At 36.1% G+C, this 12,180-nt stretch overlaps 1 protein-coding gene across 1 annotated transcript in view; it reads right to left on the reverse strand.

The window, feature by feature from the left end:
- LOC104401681 (cadherin-8-like) overlaps positions 1–12,180 on the reverse strand; it is a gene marked incomplete at its 3' end in the record, with an annotated part of 96,414 nt that overhangs the window by 10,459 nt on the left and 73,775 nt on the right. The window contains exon 5 of the mRNA XM_010009346.1: positions 1,414–1,581. Within this exon, the coding sequence (XP_010007648.1) occupies positions 1,414–1,581 (168 nt within the window). The remainder of the gene's footprint in view (positions 1–1,413; positions 1,582–12,180) is intronic.

Genomic DNA, 12,180 nt, shown 5'->3' on the forward strand with positions numbered 1-12,180 from the left:
AAATCTACCAATTAGTACCAGTTATGTTCCTGATTTTTGGATCAGCTTTTTTCATACTGGCAGGCAAAGGCTTTTTGAAACGGAAAAGTGCTGATACAAGTATAAAAGCCAGGTAAGCTGGAAGAAGTAGATCTGTAATCACTGAGTTAGAGCTACAGTACATTGCAAGTATAAAAGAAATGTCCCTCTGCATTCTGGTGATATGGTTCAGCCAGGAGTCTCATCTAAAATGTTTACATTATTAGAGAAATTGCCATAATATGTTGGAAAACACTACTACACAAGTGCAAGTAATACAATGTGATCTGAAGTAAAAAATTAGGCACTTATGAGAGAAGACCTTTTATTGTGCACAGCATGCTTATTTGTTAAAAATCTCTCAGATGAGGTAATACCTTTTGCAACTAAGCTTTATCTTCTGCCTATTTATATTTTTCCTCTCTTTTTATCTATATGTGCATTTTCAAGACTATAGGAGAGTACTTATCACATGCCGATTACAGGTATAAACCTATTTTACTCTGTGTCTTCAGAACAGGGCAAAACTGGACTTCAGGTCCTATGTACGCAGGAAAGAATCAATTTTACATTTTGTGCATAAGTACCTTGTTAGAAAAACATGCTTCTAATAAAGTAAAAATGATAAAATGTCTAGATATGAGCATTCTCCAGCCCCCAAGCAGACTCTTAATACCTTACAACTTCAGTTTTTCAGAAGCTGGATAAAAAGATTAGTTTCTAATAGTACATTATATTGCACCTATTCCAAATAAAATTGATCCAGTCATTATGCTCTTCCCTCTTCTTTTTCTTTTTTGCCTTCATCCTTGAAATAGGCTACAATTTGCTGTAGCCTATTTCTTGTAGAGAATCTCAGCAGCATGCCAAATCATTTTAACCTAGCCCAGCAAGATATACATTGGAACCACAGTAGTAAATATGGATTTTGAATTAAAGATCATCAATTATCTGCACTCAGACTTATTTTCTTTGTTTTCGTCACTATTACCTAATTAGTCAAACCTTTATTTCTTTTTTTATCACTTTTATATGTCTTCTTTTACTTGTGGTGTCACTTGTTTGCATGAGATGGAAACATATATAACAGCAACTAAAACTAGCACTTAGAAGTAACTGTACCAAAAGCAAATAAATAAATGAAAAAAAGACCCCCAAGTCCTTTTGTGTGCATATAAGAAGAGTAACGAGGAAGACAGAGAGCTGTTCACTGATCCCTCTTTCCTAAGCTCTTAATAAGGCAGAGGACTATTAATCTTTCTCTAGTAGCAGCTACACTTTTTAAAATTACATTACAAAGCCAGGCAATATGATGATAAAGGTAAGAGCTTGATAAACCCCCACAATCACTATATTACTTTCTTATACAGAACACATACACATAATGGCACTTACTCTGTGCAAACTTTGGAGGATTGTCATTGACATCAGTGAGTGTAATTGTCACTGTTGTAGTTCCAGACAGTCCACCCATATGTCCTCCCATGTCCTTTGCTTGGATGACTACAAAGTATTCTTCTTTGGCTTCTCTGTCCATGTTGGGTAGAGCTGTTTTAATTATAGCTACAATAATGAGGGGAAAAAAATGTCAGGTACAGAACTAAATTCAGTTTTGCAGATATTTTTATGGCTGCATATAAATGTTCGTATAAAATTTGACCTATGTAAGGTCCAGTTAAGTTGTCTTTTTGTACCAAGGATAAAGAAGAATTTGAGATTTTCAAAATAGTATATTAGAGGTCACCTACCTCGATTTAATTAAAGTGTGATGAAATTGTGGTCCAAAACCCAAGAACTAATTATACATGTGATATATATTAATGTTTGCACTTTTTTCCCTGATAAACTTTTTGGTTTCTGTCCTACTTCCCATAGAAATCCATCACTTCCCCACAGAATTCAAGAACAGAAGAAAACCACACAGGAAACTTACTCTGTAAACACTGTTAACCATTTCTGTCAGATTGTTTCAACTATTTTAAACTCCAAACTATGATTTAACCAGCTTTTCAATATAAAGCAGGATACAGTTGCTCCTTTAAGTCCTAAATCAAGCACCTGAACTTCTACTAGAGAATGACAGCATGTCTTCCAGTGTGTCCTTCAGCATAGTCACCAGTACTGCAAAATCCTGCAGTCACTCCCCTGTCCCTGCTCCAGGAGGGCCACTTTTTGGCCAATAATCTCAGTAAGCTGCTACCACCTACTTTATTAGGTTAGAAGTTTTTAAAAGTAGAGAAGTAAAATGATCTGTAGTGTATAAAAATGCAAAACGTCAGTGGGCTAGCAGGAAGGCATGTGCAAGGGACAGTCCAATTAAACCGGGGGTCAGATCCACTGCAAACTCCTATAGGTTTCATAGACATCTAACAGAAGGAATAATAAAATCTTTTTTTCTTTCCAAAACTTCTTCACCTGTAACGTGCTGTTATATTCACAACATTCAATATAGAAAGTTCAGTACTAATTGCTTAATGGTAAATTTAAATGGTGTTCATCACAGTCTAGTAATGCCCACCATAATAAAAAGATAATAAGCAACTGAAGAAGTCCCACTAAGCCTAGGGGAAACATCTCTAAATGCTAAATTAAAATACAGCTTTTTTTTTTTCTTTTAATCCTGTTTCTGAATTATATTAAAAAAAAAAAAAAAGAAGTCATTTGTCTGTGAAAAGAGAGCACACAGTTCAAGTTACTGAATTATCTTAGCGGTTAAGTGAAGTGTAAGAGGGCCTGAGGGGAATCGAATACACCATTGCAGTGGTTCCTTTAAACCATAATGCTTGAGGGTTCTTATGAAGCATAAAGAAGAGTGTTCTCTTTCCATGGGCCTGAACTCACAGAGCTGAAGGACATGGTTAATGGGCAGACGTTGACAGTAACTTGCCAAGTCTTTGCAAGTCATTGAAAAAAGGAGTTAGGAATTCTATATTGTACTGTATATTTGTTAAGATTTTCATATTGAATAGAGTGGCCAAATTCACACCCTGGATCATAGATTCTTGTTACTGGGCCTGATCGTACATTTCATTACCTCTCACACTGTTGGTTTTGGGTTTATTTTAGCCTATTCTTTGCTAAAGTATTGTCAGGAATTTTTAGGTGTCAATCAATACTTACTGTGAATCTGCTCCGTTTGATTTCTCTGTTGAGACTAGCATATCTGTGGAGACATCAGATAGCTCTTTTTCTTTCACATGGCATAGTTTCTATTGAACAAGCTTCTTGGAAATGGCACTCTGGCTGAAATGCTGAGTTTATCTATTAATGTATTTATGGTGAATAAATAAATTTTAGTAAATTATAGAATCTGTTTATCTTTAATATTGTATTACTATGAATCTGATCAGACCTCTTCTTGGCTGAGTACAGGACCAAGCTGGGAGCAAGGGGGGTAAGAGAAAGGCATTCAAAGAAATCCAATGTACTTGCTACATAAACCACCATATGTAGCACAGTAACAGTCATGTAAGCTATGCTTTTGTAAATGATTTCCATATAATATTTTTGGTTGGTGTCTTACATATTTTATAAATATAATTCTGGATAAAAATGAAACCTCTATCTTATGCCTACAACTGCCAAGCCAGAGTAATCTCTTGTTCCCAAGGAACTTGATATATTATCTGTGATTTTTCATTCCAACATGGGGTAAACGGTGTTAAGAGCAGCAAGGCTAACTGCACAGCAGATAGGGGTGAAGTAGAGTGTGGAAACGTGGCAGGCAGGAGCAGTGACCACGGAGCCACACTGCACAGTGGCGTGTCGGAGTCCCATTCAGACCCAGGGACAGTGACGAGGCTGTGGCCAGGCTGAGCCATGGTCCGACAATCACACAGCAACAAGGCAGGCATAAGGCCAGGGCAGGAAACAGCTGGAGAGTCTGGGTCTGTGTCAGAACCCAGAAGATATGAGCCCAGGAGCAGATGTAGCACAGTCAGGGGCCAGCAGCAGAGCCTCAGCCCAAAACCAGCTCTCAAGGAAACGGACAGGCAGCCCCTGCATGAAGCTTTCTTCACAACAGTTTATGAAGCAACCTTGAAGCACAACATTCATGTAATTTAACTACTCTATGCCATCTATAGGAGGGGACACAAGTTATTCTGCAGAACACTGGAAAACATGCTTCTGTTAATTTTTTTTAATGAAAACAAGGCAACACTAAAACCCAGAAGGTAATAATAAACATTTATCAGATGTGACAGGTGCAAAATACATTCAGTGGAAGAGTAGGACCATTCCCTCCATAACAGCTTTGGTAAGGAGAGTAAATAATACTTATTTTTAAAAGCATTTGACAGTTGTGACTGGTTTGGACTGATCAGTTTACTATTTAGGAATAATAATGATGCATTCTGTGAATAATTCTGTGAATAATATAGATGAGATGACTCATAAAAAAGATGCCAATGCAAGCTTAGGGTATCAGAATTTGGCCCACATTGATTTTTTTTCATTTATAGAGCTGATCCAACTATCAATGAAACTGTATTTCAAAGAGGTTTGTATTAAGCTTACTATAACTTTTTTCCCCATTACAATTTTTAGGTAGCATTTCCCTTGTTTGCCTTATTATTTCTTTTATCTAATTTACATAGTTAAGTCTAGCCTACAGATGACTTGAATAAGATGCCACATTTTGTATTCTGCAGTTTTCTCTGAGACAAATTAATTATTTCAAGAAAGTGATGATTTTTCCTAGACCGTGTATTAATTTGTTTCTTAATGTATGGAACAGTCTAGCCCTTGTCTACGATTTGAAAGATATCAGGAAGATCAAATACCTTTAAAAGTGCCTAAATCAGAATTACAGTTTCTAACTTTTACGACATAAAATTTGGGGTGCTTTTCTGTATAAAGATACTAACACAACCTGTTCTGTCAATTTTATACATATTCCTATCTGCTTTCTCAGCCTATAAACCATCTGACAGAAGCAAAAAATTGGAGCCGTCAAGTTTCAAATCCAAACACAATAAAAAGCTAAAAAGAAGTTTCTTGTTTTAATTACTGTAAGAGGAGTAGAAGTTTTTAAACATCAAATACATCCAAATTAGAGAGGCTGATTATTACCACTAGTATTTCCATATTCAGAATCTATAGAATGGAGATCTGTAAAAAAGAAGTGTTGGTATCTCTAATGAAGCAAATTAAAAAATAAAGACTCTATCCTTACCTTAATAATGAGATTGAGACAAAGACAGACTGGCAGAGTTAAACATACAGAATTTCAAGGATATATATTTGTTCTTTTGCTTTATTCACCAGTTCTCAGTCTGAGCTCACAGGAAGTCCTGAAACTTTCAATCTATTTTTAGAAAACAATTCAGGCTCACCAAATACTAATATGGATCCAGTACACAGAACATTAACTCATTGAACATTCAACCTGCTCTACTTCAACCCAGAAACAAATTGAGAATAAAAACATAATCAGTTTCAGTATGCTATGATGAATGAAAATTATATGTGCCAAACAGGAGAGTAGTTTAAAAGTGTGGGATGACAATTACTGCAAACTAATGTAAGGCAGATAGACGCTTGTTGGAAGATTATACTCAGAACAGTTATCAATGGCTTACTGTCAAAGCGGATAGATGGATGAAGTGGTTCATAGGGTTTGTTCTGCTTCTAGCATCTTTCAGTATTTCCTAAATGATGGAAGAGAGGAAGAACTTACTGAGCCTTTCAGATGACACAAAGTTGGGAGCCATTGCAAGTACTGGAAGAACATGATTAGAGTTCAAAACAATTTTGACAAACTGGATGGTCTAAAAAACCAGGATGCGACTCAATGTGGCAAATAAAAGTATTTTGTGCGGGTGAAGCAATTAACTGCACAATCACAACAGAGCAGATGACTCACAAGACAGAAACAACTGTGGAGTCAAAAAAGAGCTGAATATGAGTCAACAGTGTTTTGCTGATAAAAACGCTTAAACATTTCCTAGTAAAATAGCTAATATGTTATATGGAAGAACTGTAGGGATTACGCTAGTAAGGCTGCACCTGGAAGTGTATCCACTTTTGAAAAACTGAGGTTTATATAGTTAGAGAAGTGTGAGTAAAGACTTTACATCCAAATACATAAAAACTACTGGGAGCTACTCTCCTTTTCCACTGGGGATAAAAGAAGTAATGATGGGCCTAAAATATAAACCATGAAATGGGTTTAAATTGCAGCAAGACAGATTTCAGTTAAACATTAAGGGAACACTTTCTGAAAGAGAAGGTAAGTACAGACAGAAGGCTGTCTGAAGAATTTTCAGTATTTCCATTACTGCGAGTTTTTAAGAACCTATCAAAAAAACTTTTGAGAATATGAAGGGATAAACCCGATCCTTTTTGAGGCAAGGGCACTCAACTGCATTCTTACTTGAGGTCTCTTACATCCACATTGTGTAAAATAAGGCTTTCTCTTTATTCATAAAAATATTCTCTCTATTCTAAAATATTTCACAATACTTAGTCCTATGAAAATATTTGATGGACATGTAGTGCAATCACTGAGTAGATACCTGCATCATAGTTTGGCTACAGACCCTCTATCTAAAGCTGGAAACAACAGGAAGTGGGTTGGAAGGTAAAGAAATCAAAAAGCATTCTATTTCTTCAAAGAATGAAAACACACTCAATATTGTAGCGTTGGAAGTAACTTTTTTTTTTCTTTTTTGGCTGAGTTGCTTTTCCTAAGCAGTTACTGGTGTCACACTGCTCAATAGCAAATAAAACAGCTGCAGAATGGGACTTACTTTTACAGTGGTCCTAAATGCACACACTGAGCAATTTGCACAATCTGCCTCACAACCAGAATCGGTTAAAATGCACCCCTGTGGACTACTTTCAAAAACCGATTTGGAAGAATATACACTGTCTCACACTGAAAAAGATCAGGGGAAAAGCAGCAATGTGTCAGAGGCTATAGCTGATGAAGAGAAAGAAGAGAAGCAAAAGGAGCTATAGAAATAAGGATCTGTTTTTCACTTTTTGCCTTCCTCTCCATTTTAATAATGAGCTTTTTATGGTAACACTATAAAACTACACATAATAATAATTGAGAACATGGAACAAAACCAAGGAAGCACTATGCAAAATTAGAATCTGGCCTTGAAAAGCCTTTCTTAAGCATCTCATTCATCTCACACATTTTGATGAAGACTTCCTGCTATGTCAACTTTTCCTTCTTCATTTTAGAAGACATAAGTAATTGCTTTGATCTTCTTTCTGTGCTAAAATCCTGGTGGAGACTTTTATTAAATATAACAGTCATTTAGGGCCCAAACTCCTGAAAAATCAATCTTATAATTTCTTCAGAGACCCCTGAAATGCATTCTTTGTATTCCCATAAAGCACACTGACTTTAGTGATGTTTTAGCAGTCAATAAAAAAAGGTTCACTTGGAAATCTGTGCAAAACCATACCATAATTCCAAAAAAAAAAATTAATACAGCACAACTAACTTTCTTGAAAATTAAAAAAATTGCATGGTGGCATACAGGAATACTGATCCACTACTTTTAATTCAATCTACCTTTCACAAAAATAATGATTTTGAAAATAAAAATTATTATCAAATATTTTCATTTCTTATTTAGTTCTAATACCTCAGGATTTCTACATTAGCAAGACAAGAAAAATATCTTCAGTCTCTACCAAAGTTCGCTGCAGTTTCTAGAAAAATATCAATTCAAGGAGTTGTCTGAACTACATTCAGATGTAGATGTATTTCAGATCAAAGACATCAGCCACAGTAAAAATAATCATGAAGTGAGGAATTGAATTCTATGTTATAGCATTTTATGCGCAGCATTTTATGTGGAGTGATTCTGTACCATATATGTATTTGTGAGAGGCCAAAGATGTACATATTTTACTAACATGAGTATTTTTAAAAATTGAATGGAGAAGATGGTACTGCCTGCCTTCCTGTTAAACTGTAACATGAAGGTCAAATATAGTTTTATTCTCTTGTTCTTGTGCAACCACCTATCTATTGTATTTTCTTTTTCAGCCATACTACTTCCATATTTATGTTTTCTGATCTTGCTTCTGAAGTAGATCTTGCAAGTTTGCCTTAGTGCACGAATTAACACTACCTACCTTCCTCTACATATATTCTTCTTGAAGAATATCATATAGAATTTGTCCAGGTAACATCTATTATGATGCTGCCTTTCTAATTCAAGATGAACTTGTATAGGTAAACAGCTTTCATCTCTACTTACCAGCCATTCCCTGGGATCAAGCTTCTCTGACATAGTGAGACGATCACCCTCTTACCAACTGAGAATGAATGTGATAAATAAACATTCTGCACTGCATTTATGACTTTGTTCCCTTAGGATTTTATTTGTAATGATCTTCTAATACGTATCATTATACTAGACACTTTACAGAAGTAGCCTTGGATTCATTTTCAGATGCTTTCCAACTTCAGCTGTGTAATTCAAATTACTCTAATTCAGTCTCTTGAAGCACAACATTCTTTAGTTATGTAGCCTTTTTTCTGACTCAGCATAAGGAAAATAGATTAAGTCCTAACTATCTCACTAGCTTTCTAAAATGACAGAGGTATTGCTCTGAAATGCAAGAAATGTGTAGCATCAGCTTTTGTGTTACTATTATTACTAGATAAACTCTAGAAGCAGAAATCACCTTTTTTCAAATGCCAATCTGTCTTGATCTCAAGCCACTTGTCTCTACCAACTACAGACCATCATAACTGTTTTCAAACATTTCTGCAGTGATTTTGTAATTTCTTTATTAATCAGAAAAGACCACTCCTGTTGCTACTGAAGGACCCAATCCTACATACATTATCCGTAATAGTTGTCCTTTATACATCTAAGTGAAAACTGTATGACCGACCCTCAGGTCTGCTGCACTAGCAGTTTGTCAATACAACTGTCTTTCCTAATGGGCTGTGACCAAGCCAACTCTTAGAACAACCAAAACATCTCCATACAAACACCTTAATACAACTCCTAAGGTTGCACAGTACACTTATCACACAATTATTATAGTATTTTCAAAATACCATATAGTATTTTCAAAATAGTATTTTGCAATATACTCTATTTTGAAAATATATATATATATTATTCTATGTCACCTCAGCATTAGCTAGTAAAATGAGCTAGAAAGCAGCAGCTCTATCCAGGCTCTGACTAATGGCACAGAATCACAGAATCATAGAATAGTTAGGGCTGGAAAGGACCTTAAGATCACCCAGTTCCAACCTCTCTGCCATGGGCAGGGATGCCTCACACTAGACCATGTTGTCCAAGGCTGTGTCCAACCTGGCCCTGAACACTGCCAGGGATGGAGCATTTATCACTTCTTTGGGCAACCTGCTCCAGTGCCTCATCACCCTCACAGTAAACAACTTCTTCCTTATATCTAACCCAAACTTTCCCTGTTTTAGTTTAAAATCATTACCCCTTGACCTGTCATTACACTCCCTAATGAAGAGCCCCTCTCCAGCATCCTTGTAGGCCCCCCTCAGATAGTGGAAGGCTGCTATGAGGTCTTCATGCAGCTTCTCTTCCCAGGCTGAAAAGCCTGAACTTTCTGAGCCTGTCTTCACAGGGGAGGTGCTCTGTTTCAGCCCCCTAATCCTTGTGGCCCTCCCCTGGACTTGCTCCAACAGCTCTGTCAGACAAGTTCTTTACACTAATCCCATGCGGCTTTAAATCTAAACTATTTGGAAACTGAACTATTTAGAAAGGCTTTGTTGAACATGCGTTAGTTCTGTTCCTAGCAGCTCATTACTTTCCCCTTACACTTGCAGATTACTTCCTGTATCAAAACTGTTTTCCCATTTCTCTCGTCTGAAAATGCTGCCTTATCATTTTATCATGAGTTATTACAGAAACAGTCCCTGTGCCTCTCTTTTATTAACACCTCTCAAATATTTGTGCAGTGATTTCATATCCTCCTCTAATCACCTCTTACCCAGTTTATACAAATTAAGTTCAATCAATCTTTCATTATAAGTAATATTCTTCTCACCTTAGCTACCCTGCTTTGAACTTTCTTCAGCATTTCAGTAGTTTTTTTGTGATGACGCGTCTCATCAGTACTACATGCAATATTCTGAGGGCAGCTTCCACTATCATTGATATGTACTAAAGCTAATGAAGTGGACATTAACGACCAGATAGGAGAAGTAGTCCTTAACATCACAAACATGTCTGAAACTCAAAAGCTGCCGTAATCTGTCCTTTTGTTTTTATTCTGCTGGACTGTATTTCAAGGCTTAGATGAAGAAGATAATAAAGACTGCAAATTAAAATAAAAAAAAAAACCCTGACTTCTGGTGAATGCTCTTTTCATTCCCCCTAGGCCGACTCATTTATGTTCTGATTTCAGAACCACAAGCTTCAAAACCGTGGTCCAGAGAGGGTCATATACCGAATCATTAAAAGCTCTGTTGATTACAGCATGTGCACTTTCACCTGAAAGCTAAAGCTAGGTATAGAAAAAAAAAAATAAATTATTCACTCTCACAAATTATCCACACTGTATTAAGAGAGTCTTTAGTTTTCTATGTATCCTGACTCTTCTATTCAACTTAGCTTTTCTAAATTGAACTTTGGCTTTGTACCAAATGACCATATCCAAGATGGCAGGGTTTAAAATCCGTTTTTTCATATAAAGTAAGTGCTTATGCTTGAATAAGACAATGTGTTTGCCATTGCAGCAGGGTGTTGGGCGTAATTTGCCTTGTTCAGTAACCATATTCCAGATATGTGTAGGAGTGACATTATTAAGTTCATGTGAAATGTAAATAAGTCAGACACAGCTGAAAACTTATTTTCTCTGCCATTCCTATATTGTAGAACACAGTGTCACTTGATATTACATTCCATTATGATAATCTTATTTTAAAGCTGACAGTCATGATTTAATATCCTTGGAAAAGCTTAAGAATGAGAAGTATACTTTAGCTACTTTTAGCAGTATTAAGGACACCCTTCCCCAGCATTTTGACTGTCGTTATTTGGATTATGAGAAAATACATACAACCTGCTACCTATATAAATAAAACATACAAGTCAGGAAACCTGACATCAGTCAGTCAGATGTAACAATAATGATTTATGGACAACATATTGGTTCACCATGAGTTCTGTTACTAATCTGATGTTATCACATTGTAAGTTTAGCCTCTAATAGAAAATCTGAATATGTATTTTTGTAATGTATTATTTATATTTACTCTCTATCCACAAAATTCACCTATTAAAAGTGAAAAATATTCAGAGCATGCCATCAGAAAAGCATTTACCCTATGCCATATTCAGAGCACTGAATGAAAAATAATGTCTCAATTACCTTCTTTCATGTGTCTAATAACTCATACAGAAGAACTTGCACACTAGAATTGCAGAAGTATATGCATTTTTCATCTAAGGTAATGGAAAATTATTGCTTTATGGGTCACTTACCAGTACTTATTTCTGTGCACCCAGCACTATAGAATTGTTTCAGCAAGGTTGAAAGTAATGTCAGTGTTTCAAGCAAGAGTGTGATTCAGGTAAGGACTACACCTAGTTAATGTCAAGTTGGTAGGAACATAAAAGCAGAAGAGTAAGCAACTGTTTTCCTCACACTTACCCTCAAGTGTAGCAACCCTTACTACCACAGGCATGAAGCCATATCCTACACCTTTGCTCCCTCTTTTTGTTCAGAGTACTACAGAAGGGAGAGGAATCAGGGGGCATGACTCGGATTATTCCTGATGATCAGCTCCCAGCATATCATTAAAACAAAGCAGCAAGGTCAGACAATCTTTAGTCTCAGGCAGGAAATGAAAAGAAATTATAGGCATCTGTTGCTGCACTGGTGCTCGTAGCTGCACAGATCTAAATCGAGTTTTAATTTCTAATAAACAAAGCTAATAAAAGGCCAGTCATCTAGAAAAACAGTAAGTAGTTCAGCTCTAAGTAGCTACACTTTTTGTAGCATTTGATACACTCCTAAGAATGACAGAAAATATTTTCATTCTGAAGTGGATCCCATTAACATAGTCCATTTCTTAAAACAGTGATTCCATCTGGGGAAAGACACAATTCTAGACACAATACCTGTGTTCAGAAACACAGTTTGTGTTTCAAATTATTTGGAAAGACTTTCAGCTTAGCAGGGACACTGTTGAAA

Source organism: Nestor notabilis, unplaced genomic scaffold (genome assembly GCF_000696875.1).
Source record: "Nestor notabilis isolate BGI_N333 unplaced genomic scaffold, ASM69687v1 scaffold2062, whole genome shotgun sequence".
In the NCBI taxonomy this organism is placed as follows: domain Eukaryota; kingdom Metazoa; phylum Chordata; class Aves; order Psittaciformes; family Psittacidae; genus Nestor; species Nestor notabilis.